Genomic DNA, 21,078 nt, shown 5'->3' with positions numbered 1-21,078 from the left:
GAGATAGGGCATCAATTGCCTGACCTGCCGAAGATGGAAAAAGGCAGATCTGGCAATGGCCATGACCTGGGCCTCCATAGGAAGTGTGGCATCCAGAAACAAACCCAAGCTCTTCACTGTTGGCGATAGCTATAACGACACACCATCGAAGGTTAAGAGCCAGGGCCCCAATCCATTGCCCCATGACCCCGGTACAGAACCTCCATCTTCAGAGGATTCAGCTTCAAGTGACTCTGATATAACCATTCCACCACAGCCTCTAAACCCATAGCCAAGGAATCTAGGGTGGCATCTAACTGGCTGTCCATCAATAAACCGAGCTGGGTGTTATCTGCATACTGGTGACACCCCAGCTCAAAGCTACGAGCCACCTGGGCAAGGGAGTGCATATAAATGTTGTGTATGTCCGATAAGATGTTCTTGATGCTTCATCATGGAGCCACCACCACACTCACTCTAGCTGTCTCAGGTCCCGTTTCAACCATCATAGCTCCTCAGTATACAAAGGGGCCACTTTGGCTTGGGAGCGGAGAGGGAGACGGGGAGCAATCTTACTGATGGTTTCAGAGAGAGAGGTATTCCAGTCCTCTACCAGCCCATCTAATGAAGCATCAGATTATGCAGAGCATTCTGGAATCCAATCAGATCCATCAAACTCCATGAGCAAGCATAAATCAGCTCGTCACCCAGACCCCGGGGGGGGGGGGGTCGAGGTGCCCAGATGAGCCCTCAGTGTGAAGTGGTCCAACCATGGCACTGCCACAGGCAGATCCAGCTCCACCTGAATCCCCATCCCAAAGAGCAAATCCAGTGTGTGCCCTGCTGGATGTGTGGGAGCCAATATAAACTGGGAGTGTCCCAGCATCACCATGGATTACAATAGGTCCATAGCCTGTGAAGAGGCAGCATCATCGACATGGACACGGAAATCCCCCAAGACCAAAAGCCATGGGTATTCCAAGGCCCAGCCAGCAACTGCCTCCAACAGGCTAGGCAAGGCAGCTGCTGGTCTGCTGGGCGATCAATAAACCAAACAGATGGCTAGACTCTCCTCAACATCCCACACCAGGCCCACACAATCAATGCCAGTAATCTTTGGTGCGGGGAGTGGCCTGACAGAGAAAGACTCTAGGGTGAGCACCACAACCCCTCCCCCCCAAACTGATTTGACTGATCTTATACAGCGTGTGCCCTGTATGTGGAGATTATACAGAAACTTTTTGGGATACAGTTGTGTAGCGTTTAAACATGCTAGTGCTTTTACAAGACTGAGTGCAATGCTAAGCAGACCTATACCCTTCTAAGGCTTTCATGGACTTAGACAGGTGCAACTCTGTTTAGAACTGCATTGTGTGTTTCCTTCTATGCTACCTGGGAGTATCTTGCCCCCATCTTTAGATCATCTAATCTCCCACTATCAAACCATTACTTAAATTTTTCAGCCCCCCTCCTTTAGACTATGTATTCATGCACACAATCACATAAATATTCCACATGTGGGGGAAAAATAATAAAGGAAGGCATATTACAGTGCCAACACATAGTGCTATTTCTGCTACAGAAATCCACACCACAGTGAAGAGTAACAGGGAAGTGTAGCAGTTTTCTGCAAATATATTCTACAGAGCTACCAAAATGGGAGAAATACAACAAGCTTATTACAGAACTGCCACAAAATGAAAGGCCACATAGACATTTATTTATTATATTTATGTCATTTACAGTCTGCCTTTCTCGCTGAGACCCAAGGCGGATTACATAGTGTGAGATTAGTATGATCAATATCAAGGGACATCTACAGAATCATTCCATTTCTGAGGCACATCCTTAAAGGCACTTACATAAACTACGACCAGGGTATTCTGGTTACAGAATGTTACCAATATGAACTCTATTCATTGGGACTTATGAGATGTGGAGCCAATTAAAATATTCAGAAAAGGCACACAGCAAAATATTTGGGGGGACTGTACCATTACAGAATGTAAACAGGGGATATGAACTGTGTGAATGCTCCCCATATCAAAAGCTCATTGCATATGGAAAGCTAGCACTTTTAGAAAGAAGTATTCTCCAGTAGAGAACTGTTAGAAGAAATTCCAGCACTGGCCTCAGTGCATGACACACACACTAAGACGAGGGTATCATATACACTAAGTGTGAGTATCAGCCATTCCAACAGTCTTAATTCTATTTGCCTCTACCTTAAGCACAGGGGTCATTTCATAGAAAAAGAGCTGGAGGAACTCATTAGCATAACTCATTAGCATATGCCATGCCCCTTGCCATCACCGGAAGTGTGTCATTAGCATAACTGATTTGCATATGCCACATCCCCTGACATCACCTATCCTGTCTGTTTTGGACCCAATCCTGACCATTCAGGACCGAAATTGGGCCCAAAATGGCAAAAAGGGGCTGAAAATGGCAGAAAAGGGGCCCAAAATAGTCAGGATTGGGTCACTGCTGAGCAGGAGAGTGATCCACCACCCGTCAGAGGCCCAATCCAGGCTGTTACGGCCCCAATCCAGGCCAAAAGGAGCCCAAAAAGGTCGAGAGTCAGGTGGGCAGGGCCACCTGACATGTGACCTCTTTGGGGAACTGCCAGAACTGCATTCCTGTGCGTTCCCCCTCAAAATGAGCCCTGCTTAAGCACATTTACTCCTACTGAGAAAAAGGGAAAACAAAAGGAAAGTAGGAAAAGAGACTGTTTATGAAGTCTCTGTTCCATTCTAACTTTGGAAAAATATATAAACTGCCCTCTCCATTTTCAAATAATGCACAGAAGTCACTGCAAACATGCCAAAAGTAGGATGAGCAGTTACATGGTAAATGAGATACCGACTCAAATGTTATTGTCTGAATACAAAAATGCAAACTGAGAGTAGCATGATAGACACATTGACAGCATATGTATTATTGAAATACTGACAAGTGCATCTTTTCTCTGAACTTTATGTAACATTCAGCTCGGATGCCTAAGCAATCAGAATTACTTTCCTAGGTAAAAAAAAAAATCCAAATCAACCTAAGCAATCGAGGTTGGGAATCTAGGAAGTTTCTTCTGAGAAGCATGCTACTATAATCCCATACCTGCTATAATGATGCTACTAAACTGTCAAACAGGGTTTACATTCTTCCAGTGCTCAGCCACAATCTCAGTGCCAAACAATGAGCTTTTAAGATCAAATTCTCTGCAGCTGATTTCCACTTGGGAGCTGATGCACTGGTTTTGGATGGGATGTTGACTCACAAAGTGGCTCACAGTGATTTTAGATCTTTCTCAGCCTGTGAGAAGCATCTGTAACTAAAATATCTGGAGATATTTGTATGGTGTTGGCACTGTTTTGTTATCATGGATGAGTGCCACATCTCCCTGTTACTTAGTGCAAGCTTATTTAACCAAACCTCTCTGGGTCTGTTCAGGCTCTCAGTATTGAGCCTTACATCCTTCTGTTTTGTCAAACTGTCTTTAAATTATCAAGGGATCAGGCAATTTAGAAGAACCCCCACTCAATAAGGCTAAGGTATATGCCTCCAATAAGCTAAATGTATAAGGCTCTGTCAGTTTCATCTCTCCTTCTAGAAGGCAAGAGGAAATTGACAAACCCTCTCAGGTGATCTCCCCTGGCTCTGTAGAGAGGGGAAATTGACAAATCCTTCCAATCTCTTTTAAAACTCAGCTTCCCAGCTAACATTGTGACTCTCTTCATGTGCACGTCCTTGTATAATTCGTCTCTTGTAGCTTAGCTCTAAATCAGTTACAACAAAAACTTTCAGATACTGTCTCACTTCAGACATCTAAGTAATACACTATAATTACAGTTTAAGAAAATGTCTTAGATCCTTAACAATATCAACAGAAACATATTGCTACTGCCACTGCTTCACCGGTTATAATTCCTAACCGGTGCACTGACCCTTTAAAAATTCTATTTCAGCACATGTAAACAGCATTGTACTATTAAAAAGACTGGAAAAAACTGTCATTGTGAGAGATGGTTTTAAAACATCTGACTGAACATAGCTTCCATCTTAAGGGAGAACTAACAGAGCCTCTGGAATATGAGCCCCTGATTAAAGTCCTGAAGGCCAGACACAAAGGCAACAGGTTTCAGCTTGTGCCTTGATGTTGTAACAACTGGATCACTTCTCTTGGTAGTTTTAATGGACAGTATTATAAGCACAAAGTGGGAAATTCCATGCTCATCAAATGCTTTCTTAATAGTCTCTCTGGCTAGGGCATACCATTATTTTGCATTTGTTCGGCACAAATGTTTAGCACTCATCAGAAGAGCCATACCATAGAGATAAAAGGTTTATCTGTATGTTAGAACAGAATTGTGGGGATGCTCTGTCTATGGAAATGACACCCTCTGCTCTCCAGAGGGCTTTTCTTCTAATGACACTAGACCCAAGCACTATAGACAAACCCTCCTTGTCCTTGATCCCTAGGAATGTGAGAATATAATGAGTCTATGGTGCAGGTAGGAGATGAATATATTTTCCCAAGCTAAAGTCAAATATTCTGCCCACAGACCACTGGACCACAATAGGTCTTCTGTCCCTAATTTAGAATTATTACAAATAAAACCTGGACCTCCAGAGGGTGAAACTGGGACAGTTAAAGACACTAAGCTCAAGTCAACGTGAGATACAACAGAGCCAATAAAATGCCTGCTGTGTGGAGAAACAGAAAGAGCTCCAGGATGTCTTCTGTTGCTATTGTATGGTGTTAGCCACTTAAAAGTGATGCATAACCAAGATTACACAGATAAATAGAATGTGTACCAGCGAGTGAGTGAGAAAGACAGACAGAAAGACTTTACCGTGAGTTGCTCCTGTTGTGAAGTGGCAGTGAAAGGGAAGAGACAAGGAAAGTGAGTAACAATCAGAAAGAGAACACACAACATAAACCTTGACGAACCCATACCCCATGCTAGTTCTGTCCAGCAGTGTTTCTCACCAAATGTACTGCTTTGTCTGCTTGAGGAAGGGCATTAATTTTCTCTTTAGCTTCTTCCTTCAGGTTATGGCTTCATTTAGGCTGAGTAAGGTCAAAGCTCTGATGCTGAGTAAATCCTGCATGCCAGGTATAGATACTGAAACTAGGATCTTTCCAACAATACTGGTCAATGTGGTTGCATTTCTTACAGCAAGGACAACTCTGTCTGTCCTTGCTCATCCTCAAATTTCCTCTAAATAAACTGAAGGCAAAGGACTACAGCTTGGCACCTTTCCCAAAATTTTATTTTGCCCTTCCTCAAAGTTCACCGGCATCTCATACAGATTGCAATTGTTCTTTACACAATCTTACCCTTCGCCCTAGATGTGTATGCCCCTTGTTCCTTTATTATTCTTCATACACCATCTGTTTCTTCATTCGCTTATTTTTACATACCTCCTCTATTAAGATTTTCTTGTTTCTATTTTGAAGTTAATTTAAGACAAATTTCCAATCTGTGGTTCCACCCCCATCAGCACTAGCCGACTTAAAGGGTTGCTCTTGCAAGATGCTGAGTGCCTTTTGCTACAAAATTAACACCAGCCACTGGGTCTTTTTCATAAGTCTTTTTTGTTTCATCTTATGCAAGTGTAAAGGTGTGAACTGGGACTAGAACCTAAGCTCAGAGTTTAGTGCTTAAGTAAGTATACAGGAAAACTGAAGTACTGTCCCTGCAAATTATTTGTTTAGTGGAAACATGTCTTAAGCTCTTCTCTGCATTTTTAGTCCTCAGTTAGGATTTGCTCATTCCTAGTTTTAGGTTCCACTGAAAAACTGTCTGCACTCCTTCATACATTTAATAGGCAGTGTCCCAGTGAACTTTAGTAGGGCTTGGTTCCAGTTAAACATGCACATGACTAGGATGCATGCCTTACCACATGTTGTAGAAAGTAAATTAGGCAGTAAAGTTTCAGGACCATCTAAAATGTAGCTCCATCCCTACCTCAAAGCTGATATAAATATGGCACCTTCCATATAGCTACATTGATTTTTCATACTAAGGCTATATTGCTGTAGTCTAACCTCAGATCTCAGTGTTGGTATAGTGAGGCCAAGTTTTCACCACCATAACCAATTTGCTATTTAAAAGTAGAAGGGCAAAGAGAGAGACAGTAACCTTCTCTTTTCTGTGGTGTTATCAACAGTTCTGATTCATGACAGTGGCCACAAAATGCATCTCTGGACGCTGGCGTGGCTATTTCTAATGCAACAGTATGAAGTAATATGACACGAGTACAGTGTAGTATATACAGTCATGTGACAGCAACACACCAAAACAACGATATAGATCCTTGTACGATTAACTGAAGCCAGCATGATTGGTTAAAAAAAAAAATTCTACGCACTGATGAGCTTAGATGGAACTGATGACAGACAATAGAGGAATAAACTAGGTCACTAATGATCTGGGGTATGTGAAAGAAAGACAACTAAAGTTGCAGCAGAGGGTGGGAGGTTCATCCAAAATGATAAGCTATTGAGAAACATCATAACCAATAAGTCCCTGCAAAGTTGCTTGCAGTAGCTCTTAAAAGGTCAGTAAATGTTTCATATTAATCCCATTTCATCACTCTTCTTTAGTTATTGCTCTTGGTGGATCTGGGGTCCCCAACTTTTTTGAGGCTGTGAGCACCTTTTGAATTCTGACACAAGATAGTAAGCACAACCACAAAATGGCTCCACAAAAGGTGGAGCCAGCCACAAAAAGACCACCACAAGAGGCATAGCCACACACAAAGGAAACGCAAGTGCAGAAGACAGGAGTAATTAAAAAGAAATACTAGGATAAAGGAGTAAGAGAGAGAATACAACCAACACTGTGGTGGTAGCTGCCACTGAAATGACGTTAATCTGTGCAGCCAATCAGATCTCCAGTGGCTAAACAGAAGCCCTGCTGGGCAGAAGCCTTACCTGGCCCCATCTACTTTATAAAAACACTTGGGCACCAGGAAAGGTGTTGGCAGGCAGCATGGCTCTCACAGGTGCCATGCTGGAGACACCAGAGCTATTTGCATTTGCATGTTACTCCCCTTCTAGATCCATACAGTGCTGATTATCGTAGTGCACCATAAGTTCTCTGTCATAGCTCTTACTGTCTGTATTGCTTCTGAAAGGGAAATGTGATCCTCATCTAGTCTCTAAAGCTAAGCACACTACATGTACAACTCTGTGCAAGTGTAGGCTGTGTGCCCATTTGCATGCTGGGCCACCACAAGACATGCAAATCTCTTGGAGGATGTATTGATAGTTCGCATTCATCTCAGCATACAACACTGTGCTGACTGAGATGGTCAAAAGAAAGAACAACATCTGAAAGATTGTACTACAGCTAGCTTTAAGACACAAATTATCAAAAGCCACAAGGGCACAAGTCTGCCTTAGTCAGGCTACTGGACATGACAGCACCAACTCAGGGCCCTCATCCAGCACTTATCATAATATCTGACTTAGTCCCTCCTGCCATTCTACACCACTCAGCTCCACAGACATTATATGCGTAGAAGACTTGCTTTACCTGAAAATGCCAATAAGCTCTAAAAATAAAACCAGCCAGGGTTACAGAAGAGTCACAGCACACAGTCTGAGCTTCCTGCCTCAGACCTCCACCTTTTCATGAAATCAAAGATAGTGTCAGGACTCTCCAACATGCTTCATGATGTTTCAACCCACAGAGGCCAGACACCAAAGCTGAGCATTTTGCAATTGCTTGCTCCTACACTGAATCTGAGCTCCTCTGTCATGACTGAACTATAAACACCATGGTGTTGCAGGAGTGTGGGATAGGGAAAAAAATCTTGAAACATCTCCAGATTAAACCATGCCTGGCCAAGTAGATGACAATGCTACCTACCCAAACTGGAAAGAGTAGCCAGTCTCCTATCTATATGGAGTAGCAGGAAGCAGATACTTCTGTGGAGATCATGGAATTTTCCCTGCTCCATGAAGAAGACCCAGAACTACAAAAGGAAGCTGCTGATGTGTGGAAGAGTTGGGAAACGGGTGCAGAACATGCAGGGGGGGGGAGTGGGGGAGTGGGATAAATATTCCAGTGGAAAGGCTGACTGCATCATCCGTCCTCTGGGTTGTTGTGCCATCTCCTATAGCTCTTAGGGATTATAGACAGAAAACATAAGGCAAAATTTGTAAATCGTGTAAGAAGGAGCCTTTTATGAAGTGTGGGCCACTCTAAAAAAATTGGAAGGGACCTACCAGACCCTGGGAGGGATCCCTGTGTTTGCTAAATATGGAATACAAGACTTCAGCTGTATATGGCTATCATTTCTAAGAGGGAAAGAACTATTGTGCCCCATCTGTTCCTCTAGAACCAATTACGTCGGGAGCAATTTCAGTTCCCAGTCATTACCGAGGAATATTGAACCTTTGTCTGCACATCAGACAGAAGATGCTAGTGTGGTTTTTTCCATTCCACAGAGTTCCTGTTTTCTATCCTCCTTCTTTTTTTCAAATTGGAGCAAAGGAAACTAGAAGCTAGGGCCAGTTCAGACATGTCCTAGGACAGGGGTGGCCAAACTTGCATAATGTAAGAGCCACATAGAATAAATGTCAGATGTTTGAGAGCTGCGAGACATGAGGCATTGAAATGACTTCAGATGAAGAGGTGGGTTTGGGGGAGTTTCCTGAAAGTAACATCACAGGAAGGGGTAGGGTTTTGGTGCAGTATGCTGGAAGTGACATCATCAGAAGTGGTGGAGCCTGGGAAGAACCATCACCTGATCTTTGACTTGATGCAGACATACCCTCAATGTAATAATTGTAAATATCGACTAAGGTTATATTTCATTAGCTGTTTTCACTTCCTCGGCCAGAAATTATAATAGCATCATTCCTTGCTGTCACTTGGGAGAATTATTTGCCTTGCCAGTCTTGTTTTTGCCTTGCAGCTATACAAGAAAGCATTATAGCCTGAAAGCCTGCCTTCTATTGATGTTATTTCTTTTGTGCAATATAGGAACTAATTTTTGTTGTGGACATTTAGCACAGAATAATTGGCTGAGTTTTCTACAACCTTGAACATTCAAGGGCTGAAGGGTAAGAGGGACAGTCTGCCATTCCTCTGCTTGGCCCTTGGGGGAAGCGCCACATGCAAGGGGCATCCCAAGCCAGAAGCGAGGACATATAAAGTGTCAGTGCTCTATAAAGACTTATAGTGGCACTGAGAGAAGAAATGAGAAAAGGAAAAAGGCAGTTGGGCCCAGTTGCCCAAGTGCTGAAATCTAGTAACATAACCCATCATGCAGCAAGCTTCAAGAAAGAGACCTTTCCAGTGAAAGAGAAATATGCTGTGCTTCCTGGAGAAAAATAAGGCAAGCATGTAGCTCCCTAAAGAAACTCACGTGAAGGCAAATGCCACCAGTGCTCCACTGACCACAATGAAATCAAGGATGTTCCACAGGTCCCGGAAATATGCGCCCTGATGAAGAACCAGTCCTAAGTCTATCATCTGCAGAAACAAGCAAAATAGTTACATGCCTGAGGCACTATGGTTATGACTATCTTCAAGGCCTAACTAGACATTAGAAGATCACAGAATTGATCTTTCCAGTGTCTTTAAAGGCAAACGACAGCCATTTAAGGGCTCACTTTGGCTCAGGAATATGATGCCTAGGGGGTAGGAGTGTTTATCCCTTTTTCATCACACTGAACCATGGAGCTGGTATTTGCATTGTCAGAGAAAACATACAGGTTACAGTAAAAGATAGCTCCCAGCATTTTTACCATGTATCATCCATGCCGTCCATGTAATGTTTGAAGGAAAGATACATGTATGCAGTAGTCATGTGGCTGGCAGCCTCAGAATGCAGAGACACATTTCTTGTATTCACTGAAGCTGCCCTCGAAGTATCATTGAGCTTCCAGAATTTAAAAAAAAATTCTAATGCCTGGAAAAGACTTTGTAACTCAATCCTCACCCTGTTCACCCAGAACTAAGTTCCATTGATTTATACTGAGATTTATTTCCAGGAAAATATGTTTAAAGAACTAGTGCACTAACCTATCAAGTGCTATAGTGTCATTGAGTGGTTATCAATCACACATATAAGCAAATTCATTGTACATGACACAGTAGAAGCTATGGGGAGTCAAAAGAAACCATTTATATTTGGGACTGTCAGTAACTAAGAAATTCCTTCCAACATTAAAAAATTATGGTAAGGGCATAGAATGTTATGGCAGCAAACAGGAAAGAGTATTATGGTTGTTGTGGGTTTTCCGGGCTGTATTGCCGTGGTCTTGGCATTGTAGTTCCTGACGTTTCGCCAGCAGCTGTGGCTGGCATCTTCAGAGGTGTAGCACCAAAAGAGAGATCTCTCAGTGTCACAGTGTGGAAAAGGTGTTGGCAGGTCATTTATATCTACTCAGGAGGGGTGGGGTTGAGCTGAGTCATCCTGTAAGAGTTTCCCAGGGTGTGGAATGCTAATGGCGGGAGGCTTCACTATATCCTGAGGAGGTTCTTTTGCATATGGATTGGTGCTTGATGTGCTAATCTTCTCTGCAGGGCTATTGTCGGGTGTAGAGTGTTTTGTTAGCCTGGTGTTTTTCAGAACTGGAAACCATGCTCTGTTCATTCTTAAGGTTTCTTCTTTCCTGTTGAAGTTTTGCTTATGCTTGTGAATTTCAATGGCTTCCCTGTGCAGTCTGACAAAGTAGTTGGAAGTGTTGTCCAGTATTTTGGTGTCCTGGAATAAGATACTGTGCCCTGTTTGTGTTAGGCTATGTTCAGCCACTGCTGATTTTTCAGGTTGTCCAAGTCTGCAGTGTCTTTCATGTTCTTTTATTCTTGTCTGGATGCTACGCTTTGTGGTCCCGATGTACACTTGTCCACAGCTGCAGGGTATACGGTATACTCCTGCAGAGGTGAGGGGGTCTCTACTGTCTTTTGCTGATCGTAGCATCTGTTGTATTTTTTGGGTGGGTCTGAATACTGCTTGAAGGTTATGCTTTTTCATAAGCTTTCCCATCTGATCAGTAATTCCTTTGATATATGGCAAAAACACTTTTCCTGTAGGAGACTGTTTTTCCTTGGTTGTTTGATTCATCCTGGGTTTGATTGCTCTTTGGATTTCATTTCTGGAGTAGCCATTTGCCTGAAGTGCATGGTTTAAATGATTAATTTCCTCATTGAGAAAGTGCAGCTCACATATCCGTCTTGCACGATCCACTAATGTTTTCATTATGCCTCTTTTCTGTCGGGGGTGGTGATTGGAGTTTTTGTGTAAGTACCGATCAGTGTGAGTTGGTTTCCTGTAAACCTTGTGACCTAACTGAAAGTTTGCTTTGCGGATGACCAAGGTATCCAGGAATGGGAGTTTTCCCTCGATTTCTTTCTCCATGGTGAATTGTATGTTCAGGTGGCTGTTGTTGAGATGATTCAAAAACCCCATCAATTCTTCCTCCCCATGGCTCCAAATGATAAATGTATCATCCACAAACCGAAACCATACACTAGGTTTGTGGGGTGCTGATTCTAGAGCTGTTTTTTCAAAATGTTCCATGTAGAAGTTTGCTATAACTGGGCTGAGAGGGCTCCCCATGGCCACCCCATCCATCTGTTCATAGAATTCATTATCCCGTTGGAAGTAACTGGTTGTCAGACAATGATGGAATAAGGCTGTTACATCCTCTGGGAAAATCTGATTAATAAGTGCAATAGTGTCTTTTACTGGAACCTTGGTAAACAGGGATACAACATCAAAACTGACAAGTATGTCTTGTGGATTGAGTTTCAGAGAACTGATTTTGTTGATGAAATCTGCTGAATCTTTGATGTAAGACGAGGTTTCCCCGATGTGGTCCTGCAGGAGATCGGCCAGATGTCTAGCTAATTCATATGTCGGTGAACCAATGGCACTCACAATGGGTCGGAGTGGGACTGAATCCTTATGTATTTTAGGGAGTCCATATAGTCTAGGTGGCTGTGCTTCTGTCTTGCATAGTTTTCTGTGTGTGTCGGGATGTAGTGAGGAATTCTTGATCAGCGCATTTGTTAGCCTGGTGATCCACCTGAACATACAATTCACAATGGAGAAAGAAATCGAGGGAAAACTCCCAATCCTGGATACCTTGGTCATCCGCAAAGCAAACTTTCAGTTAGGTCACAAGGTCTACAGGAAACCAACTCACACTGATCGGTACTTACACAAAAACTCCAATAACCACCCCCGACAGAAAAGAGGCATAATGAAAACATTAGTGGATCGTGCAAGACGGATATGTGAGCCGCACTTTCTCAATGAGGAAATTAATCATTTAAACCATGCACTTCAGGCAAATGGCTACTCCAGAAATGAAATCCGAAGAGCAATCAAACCCAGGATGAATCAAACAACCAAGGAAAAACAGTCTCCTACAGGAAAAGTGTTTTTGCCATATATCAAAGGAATTACTGATCAGATGGGAAAGCTTATGAAAAAGCATAACCTTCAAGCAGTATTCAGACCCACCCAAAAAATACAACAGATGCTACGATCAGCAAAAGACAGTAGAGACCCCCTCACCTCTGCAGGAGTATACCGTATACCCTGCAGCTGTGGACAAGTGTACATCGGGACCACAAAGCGTAGCATCCAGACAAGAATAAAAGAACATGAAAGGCACTGCAGACTTGGACAACCTGAAAAATCAGCAGTGGCTGAACATAGCCTAACACAAACAGGGCACAGTATCTTATTCCAGGACACCAAAATACTGGACAACACTTCCAACTACTTTGTCAGACTGCACAGGGAAGCCACTGAAATTCACAAGCATAAGCAAAACTTCAACAGGAAAGAAGAAACCTTAAGAATGAACAGAGCATGGTTTCCAGTTCTGAAAAACACCAGGCTAACAAAACACTCTACACCCGACAATAGCCCTGCAGAGAAGATTAGCACATCAAGCACCAATCCATATGCAAAAGAACCTCCTCAGGATACAGTGAAGCCTCCCGCCATTAGCATTCCACACCCTGGGAAACTCTTACAGGATGACTCAGCACAACCCCACCCCTCCTGAGTAGATATAAATGACCTGCCAACACCTTTTCCACACTGTGACACTGAGAGATCTCTCTTTTGGTGCTACACCTCTGAAGATGCCAGCCACAGCTGCTGGCGAAACGTCAGGAACTACAATGCCAAGACCACGGCAATACAGCCCGGAAAACCCACAACAACCATCGTTCTCTGGCCATGAAAGCCTTCGACAATACATCAGGAAAGAGTATTTATTCATACATGCAATTTTGGTATCCAGTTCTGCGAATTTGAACAACGTAGTTTAGACTGCACTTTGCTTTAGCATTCAAATTAGTAATCACAGTTTTATTGAAAGGTCTACAACAGTGTGGAGAATTCAGTTTCTATTTATGAAAATCTGTAGAGGTAAAAGGTTTAAACCCCCTCTCCACTTCCTGTATGGCCGGTGTATAAGTGTAATTGTATTTTTAAAAATGCTGGGAACATCCAATTATGAATCTCCCCTGTGTCTCATCTGCTTTGGCCCTAAATTTGTGGGCACTTGAATTAGCACTCATAGCTTTCAATTTACAGAGTTGTTTTTTAGATGAGGAGAAGAAGGGGCTGGCAGCAGTCAAATTTATACACTGATTTGGCAAAGCAGATCTGTTATTTGGATGATGCCAATGAACCAGAGTTAGAAAGGAAAACCAGCTGTGCCTGTATAGATTAGTCAGAAGGAGAAAGGGGAGAGGGATTCTGGTGGGAAACCTTTAAGAACTTGCTTCTCCTTCCTGTTCAAACACAGATTGCAGAAACTTGTTAAACCTAGAGCCAGTTGATCAAGACACCTCACCTTACTAATGGGAAATAGGCATGCTTTGTTTTGTGTTGCCTGTGAGAACTGAATTTCAATCAGTGGTTGAATAATTAGATTGGCCTCACAGCAGTGTAGGCAACACACCAATCTTTCCTCCTCAGCCGTGCCTGTACTTCAGCCTAAGGCTGAGCTGAAAAGAGAGGCTGATTTCTATGAACATTTTCATAGCCCCTAGCTTGAAAACAGTCTTTCCTATTTATTCAGCAGAATTTCAAGGGGAAGGCTGAAAAAGCACAAAAGTATTTGCTAGCTAAGAAAGAATGCATCCTCAGCACCAGAACAACAGCGCTGACACTGCCATCCCATCCTGTGCTGCAGAGTAACTGGCACAATGTAAAAGGGTCCTCACCAGCACTGCAATGGGGAAGCACTCTCCTTGCTTTCAAGTGAGGGCAACAGAGCTTTGTTTGCCTTCAGTGATGCTGCCACATAGCCAAATCTGATTAGCTGCATAGCATTACAATGTCATCATGACTCTCTCAGTGTGATACTTAACTGACCAGCATCATGCAGATAGATGGGTAGGTGTGTTAGTCTGTCTGTAATAGTAGAAAAGAGCAAGAGACCAGTAGCACCTATAACACTAACAAAATTTATTGTATGGTATTAGCTTTCGTGAGACACAGCTCACTTCTTCAGATACAGCTATAATGTGAGTCCATTCTCCACACCAAATGCAATCACGCCTGTTATTGTCATTCACCAGCGATTGTCATTTACCTGATATTGTCATTCGGCTTCTGAAATCACTTCACTTTCCAAGATGTAAGGATAGATGGACTCACATTCTAGCTGTATCTGAAGAAGTGAGCTGTGGTTCACGAAAGCTCATACCCTACCACAAATTTTGTTAGTCTTATAGGTGCTACTGGGTCTCTTGTTCTTTTCTACAGCATTATGCAGTGAGAGCAAAGAAAATGGCACCACAGCAGTAACAGACAGGGAGTGGCAATGAACAGCCAACAAAACGATTTTCTTGGAGTAGGGGTAAATTTCTTATCATCCCCAAATGATCTTAAAATGGTTGCTGATGAATATTCCATGAATATTCAAGGAATATTCCACATACTCTACCACAGTCCCCCGGGATTACAAACCCTAAGCCCAGCCCCCCCCCATTACTAACCTTAACGACCATTTCGAAGGTGAAGACACCTGTAAAGACATAGTCAAAGTAACGGAGAACCTATAGGGAGGAAAGAAGTACAGATACAGTCACAGTGTACACACAAGCTAACCCAGGCATCGCCACCACCTTCAGAGACATGAATCCTAACCAAATTTGTGGCCCAGCCAGACCTTTACTCCTGAACTGAAGCCATTACTATGGGAGCAAATCTTATGCATAAATACATCCTAAATGGGAGCATTCAGAGGTAAAAGCTCCAAGTAACAAGCAGACGAGAAAAGGCCAGGGGGAAGATACCCAGAATCAATCCACAGGGCATTCTGATTACCCTTCTATCTGTTGTGAGATGTTTTAATATCACTATGGAGAGTTTTCTTGAGCTTCACTTTGGGTTAGGATTTTGAATACCTAACCCTAATACTAGCAACACAGTTCTCATTATAAAGCTAGCACCAACAGCCTGTTGCAGCAGTCTAGCTCCGTGGGTGCTCTGGCTCATCCCCTGGCTTTTGATGTTGCTGTTAGGAATGGTGCAAATGGCTGAAAACAAGAGACAAAGCTTGTTCAGTTTGGTGCAAGAAATGCTCTTTTCAGAAACTTGAGTCACAAACAAAAAGAAGTGAGAATTCCTATGGTATTGGATGAGCAGGATTGGGCTTTTGGGAAAGAGAGGGTGCCATAGAGCTAATGAACTGGGAGATGAAAATTCATCAAAGAAACTGTTAAATAAAAATCAATTTAACTTATCAAAATATCTCCAAATTATTTTAACACAATACCCAACCATCACACTCCTGTTAGCACTGGTATAGAAAATACACCAAGCCCTTGTCCAAACTCAAGCAATTTGTACACTTTTAATTTTTCTTCTCAGATGTTGTTTAGGTAAATTATTCTTCATTTCCTACAAATTTCTGACAAAATTACAAAGTCATTCAGCGCTGCCACATGGGATGTTACAGCTGTGCTTTGAGTGAGCAATCACTCTGCAACATTCGCTTCAACCCCCCCCCCCACACACACACACCATACACACACACACACACAGGGCAGAGAGAACTGTAGCTCCTTGGAATGAACAATCCCTGCTTTGGGGCATGGAAGCTGGATGCCTGTTTTGGCCCCTATGAGCCTCCACTCATCTATTAAATAGACTTGGGATCCTTTAGTGATTAGGATGCATTTCATTATTTTTACCCTAATCCTAGCACAAAGGCTTCTTTTATTAGTGCATTCAACACAGAAATTTAGAGTAGCAGTCCTGCCTCCTACCCATCCCTGGTGGGGATGCTGCTCTAATTACTTCACTCATTTTTCCTTGGGGATATCACACCGAACCTATCCGGCAAAGCTCTTGGAAAAGAAAGTGCAGTGTAAGCTGCTTGCAGAGCCAGGCCACAATTTATCTTTTTCCCTCCATTTCAGCCACTGCCTCCCTCTTAACCTATTTAAACCCCAAATGCCTCTCCGTGGAGGCTTTTTGCTTATTTCTGTAACAAATCCCCAACTGCTTCACCTGCAATAGGTTGTAATATTATGGAGGATTACTGATAGTATTATGGAATCAGGATCAGGGATGCTTCCGTACCAAGGATTTCCTACATTACAGCCACCCAACTGGTGCATTTTTTTCAGGTTTCCACATGATGTAATCCCGTATCTGTGCAAAAGCCATTAATAGGCCATTCTTTCCACACGCACAAAAAACCTGCATCACACTCTGCCAGGTCTAGGTCAGAGTCTGGGCCACCACCCCTACCAGGAACACCTTTTCCAGCTCTGGGTCGAGTGTCAGGCCTCTGAAATGGGAGAGAGGTTCCTGCTGCAACTTGGTCCATCTCTCTCTCTGTCTATCTCTCTCTTTTTCTCTCGGCTTGGCTCTCCCTCTGACCTTGAGGGCATGGCCTTGCCCTTCCTTCCTGGCCTCCCTCTGACTGGCCTTCTGAAGGGTTTCCCAGGGTAGATCAGCTCTTGGCTCCCCTCATGGCGGCTGCCGGACTTGCAAGCAAAGGGGCCATTGGGGCAGCCTGCTCTACCCCCCTCCCAAATCTCCAACTGGGCTTCCTGCTGGGGGCAGGAATCTCGCTGCCTCATCTCCCACATTGCCAGCCTTGCCTCCTTTTCTGCTGCCCCATCCTGTGTTTTGCCACAGGCCTCTCTCCCTGCTCTTGCTGAGGCCCACCTCCGTTGCCCTGCTCCATGCAATGGCTGGCCATTCAGTAATGGGCCCGGCTGCTGCGATGCTGCTAGCAGACCCACTCCTGCCAATGATGCTTGCTGACAGGCAGTGCCACTTGCTCCTCAGCTCTTCAGCCCTTCCCCCAACACTGAGGCTGGAGTTTGCCCACCCAGGTAAGACCACTTTCTCCCCACATTTGTTGGGTTGGGTGGGGCTGTTCACGCCGCTCTCCCATACCTCTGCTGGCATAAGGGCAGGGCAGCACAGCTCTTGGTTCACACTCAATGACATGGCCCTACCAGCCTGAGTTCGTTTCACACTCTTGCCTCTCCCAGAGGTCCCCAGAGACCAGGCTGCTGACACCTCACTCTCGGACACTCTGCTTTATTTTTAAAAAAGTATTTCCTAGGCAGAACGCTATTAAGAACAATTAGCATAACAGACCTGCCTTTTACACAGAGGGGAGGGGATTGTTGATGGTTCTGCATATATAAGGAGGTTTTTTTTAAAAAGTTTGTTAAAGTTTGTTATTCCTATCTAGCATTATTCATCCTTATTTTTTTAAAGCAGAAGAGAATCATCCACACTCAGTTTGCCTTTTAGGGAGGGGGAAAGGAATCATCGGAGGTGTCTGCAAATATACAGAGGTTATTTTTTTTTTGGTATTGCGTTATCTCTTTGCAGAAATTACCCATGCTCCTCAAAATTAAAAAAAAAATCTATCATGGGCAGAGCATTCTGAGAGTCACATAAGAACACCGAGAGAGGAACTTCAAAGCATGTTAGGTGTGAAAGGGAACCCGCTGCTAAAAATGAAAAGAGATTATCCTGGACTGTCTGGAATCTCCACTGCAAGGGTGATTTCGCACAGAATCACATCAGCAACCAAACTATCATAGTGGTAGTGGAGCAGTCCAGGAAGAACAATCCCTCCCCAAATCACTTTTGTTAAAAATTCTGAGGGCCAGTGGCTGGCTTAAATCAAATCCATGGAGAAATAGCAGCTAGGAGAAAAACACACAGGAAAGCACAATACTCCCCGCCCCCCAGCATCACAGTCTGATTCCCCCACTCACCCTGCCACTATTTTAAACCGATGTGCGCATGCAGAAGAAAATTGACCATTATCTTTCTATTTTCTTGGCTAATTTGGCCTAGAACTGTGAAATACACCATCAGTAACAAAGCAAGATACCGTTTTCTCCCACCAGAACTCCCTGATCTGCCATGATGAAGACTGTAAGGGCCTTCAAGCCCGCCTTACTGAGACCCTGTTCAGCTTCACTCCAGGCCTGTGCCAACAAATGAGATTTTGAAGTAAACAGTGACAGCAGTGACAATGACACTGTTTACTTGCTTTACATTTATCTATGGGTTAGCATGGGGCAGAATATATTAAGTATCCACAGGGGCATATTGTGTCCCCTCTGAAATATGGGGCATTTTAGAACTGACTATACTTATGAGAAAAGGCAGAAAGCAGCCAGGTGCCCCTCCAACATGCTGGATTCAGTTCCAATTGAGAGTCTTCCTTCCAGACACCAAGGAAGAAGCCATCAGAGAGAGGGAGAAGCAGAAGCCAAGCACCTTTCCATTGTGCCTGGATCCTGCTTAGCTGGGAACTGTCACCCCAAGGAATATTTAGTATTAAACCTTGTCATTTGTATTAGGTTTCAAATCCTTTCAGCCCCTTTGGAAGCGAAGAGGAAGATAATCAGAGTGTCAGGCAGGGGCGTTGGACCCTCCAGGGTGGCATGTACGCCTGAGCTGTCCATCTGTCAGGCTTTAGAAATAGGGAGGTGGAGCGTTTACAGTACCCTTGTGCCCTCTCTCTCTGCTGAGTAGCTTTCCAGAGTCTCCTTTGTGCACCCCCTCGTTTTCTCTCTCTCACTCTCCAGCAGCCTACTCAGCCTTCTCCTCCTCAGCCTTCCTGATGAACCTGCTTTTATGAGGCAGTGCTGGAGGAGCTCCTGCCCCTCCCTCAAGCTCCGTCTGGTTCCCTGGTCTTGTTACCTCTTCCCTGAGCTGATTGATGGGGCTAGCAGCCTGTCCCAGGCCTCCCTGGGGTCCTCACCACCCCCAGTCCCTCCCTTGCCCTTTAGGGCAGGGCTGGCTGATCCCCTCCAGCTACTGCGGCTGGATCTCCATGTCAGCGCTTCCCTCGGCAGCAGCTCTGTTCCAGCCACATGTGATGTCACTGCCCCCAGGGGCTCTCTGAGGGTTGAGACATGTCCCTCAATACTGAGAGGGCCGACTGGTTGCTCTGTGAGCAGTAGGGAGGTATCCTCGGCCACTGCATTGGCCACCCTTGGTGTGGGCCCCTGCTGCCACTCCTGCTGCCTCTGGGTGCTGTGTGGGGCCTGGTTCCTTCATGTTGTTCCTTGTTATGATGCCAAGGGCCCTGGCCCTTGCAGGTAAGTCCAGGAGACAGGCCCTGTGCTCCCAGAATCCCCCCTTGGCATGGTCATGAGTATGGGGGGGGGTCTTGCTCAAAGAGCCAGGACATGAAGTCTGTGTTGACGTGCTGGGGTCCCTCTTGGTAACTGATAAAGAAGGTAACTGAAAGGGAGGAGGGAGAGGTACCACTGTAAGACCCTGGGATTCTGGTCTTTCTTGTGGTGAGGACACTGCAGGAGACTGTGGCCAGTAACCAGTACAAAGGGGTTGTCGGTGAGGCCCCCACAGCCCATTTGACTGCCAAGGCTTCCTGCTTCACTGTTGCACAGCACCTCTCCAGGGGTTGCAGCTTCCTACTGAGGAAAAGGATGGGGGCCTCTGCACCATCCCATTCCTGGGTCAGGATGGCCCTGTGGCCGGTATTGGAGGCCTTTGTGTATAGTGTGAATGGCTAGTCAAAGTCTTGGTTCAATAGGGCTGTGTTCCCCAGAGCTTGTGGAAGCCAGCCTCCCGTTCTGGGATCCACTGGATGTGGTTAAGCATCCCTTTCCTCATGCAGTCCATCAGTGGCGCTGACTTGGAGTCAACTTGGAGGCTGTCTTGGGGGATGAAATGCCCGTAGTAGCCCAAAGGGCCTAGGAAGCAGCGGACCTGCTTCTTGAAAGGCCAGAGGATGTCCGCCAGAGAGTCCACTCAGGTGGGGGAAGGAGCAGTCCCTCCCCTACCACAAAGCCGAGGTATTGAAGTTCATGGAACCCAATCTGGCTCTTTTGGGGGGCTTGGCTTGGCTTCTCAGCTGCCCTCACTGTGGGTGCTCTTGCCACCTCCAGTTGCTGTGTGGGGCCTGGCTCCTTCGCGCCATTCCTCACCATGACACTGAGGGCCTTGGCCCTTGCAGGTAAGTTCAGGTGAGCAGACCCTGCTCTTCCGAACACACCAGTGGAAGATTATAGAAAAGTCTATTTCAGTATCCAATATTTCTCCATAGCTAGGAAGCAGAAGAAGAAGAAAAGTTTCAGTGGAGATTCACAGAAGACAAGGCAATACAGACAAGACTTACATTGTTACGGGGAGCACTTGGCTGCACAGGGTCTTCAGCAGCTAGTGCAATGCTGCTCATGGCAATCACCATCAGGATGGTGATCTCAAAGTAACGCAGATTGACAATGTAATGGCACAGCCGCCGGAATCTAGGACAAATAAGCAAAAGCATGCTTTATTAAGAGGTGTCAGTGGCCAAGCAGATGGGCACCATTCCTCTATTGTATCAGGTATCTCTTGGCTACTACCCATCCCCAGTCTTGGGTTCGGGATCATATACCTATCTTACTAGTCTCTCCTAGCACTGTTCTGGATCTTATGAATCCCACTTCACAAACATGAATATAGACAGTCCAGTATTCAGCCTAAACCAGCATCCCAAAACCCCAGCCATTGCGCTATCAAGATCCACTCCTTTAAATCAAATCACAAATATGGAATGACCCAGTCAATTAACACATTTTCTTATTCTAATGCTTTGTGGGCTAT

The 21,078-nt window shown here is 44.6% G+C and overlaps 1 protein-coding gene across 3 annotated transcripts in view; it reads right to left on the bottom strand.

Annotated features, from left to right (window-relative positions):
* Nucleotides 1–21,078, bottom strand: part of CACNA1A (calcium voltage-gated channel subunit alpha1 A) — a 262,064-nt gene that overhangs the window by 99,191 nt on the left and 141,795 nt on the right. For all 3 annotated transcript variants that reach the window (XM_054976850.1, XM_054976848.1, XM_054976849.1), the window contains exons 22-24: nt 20,609–20,738; nt 14,970–15,029; nt 9,361–9,467 (exon numbers count right to left, since the gene is read on the bottom strand). In XM_054976850.1, the coding sequence (XP_054832825.1) occupies nt 9,361–9,467; nt 14,970–15,029; nt 20,609–20,738 (297 nt within the window). The remainder of the gene's footprint in view (nt 1–9,360; nt 9,468–14,969; nt 15,030–20,608; nt 20,739–21,078) is intronic.

The sequence above is a fragment of the Eublepharis macularius genome, chromosome 4 (assembly GCF_028583425.1).
Source record: "Eublepharis macularius isolate TG4126 chromosome 4, MPM_Emac_v1.0, whole genome shotgun sequence".
Lineage (NCBI taxonomy): Eukaryota > Metazoa > Chordata > Lepidosauria > Squamata > Eublepharidae > Eublepharis > Eublepharis macularius.
Note: the sequence above shows the minus strand (reverse complement) of the source record. Positions and strands in the feature narration are given on the sequence as shown.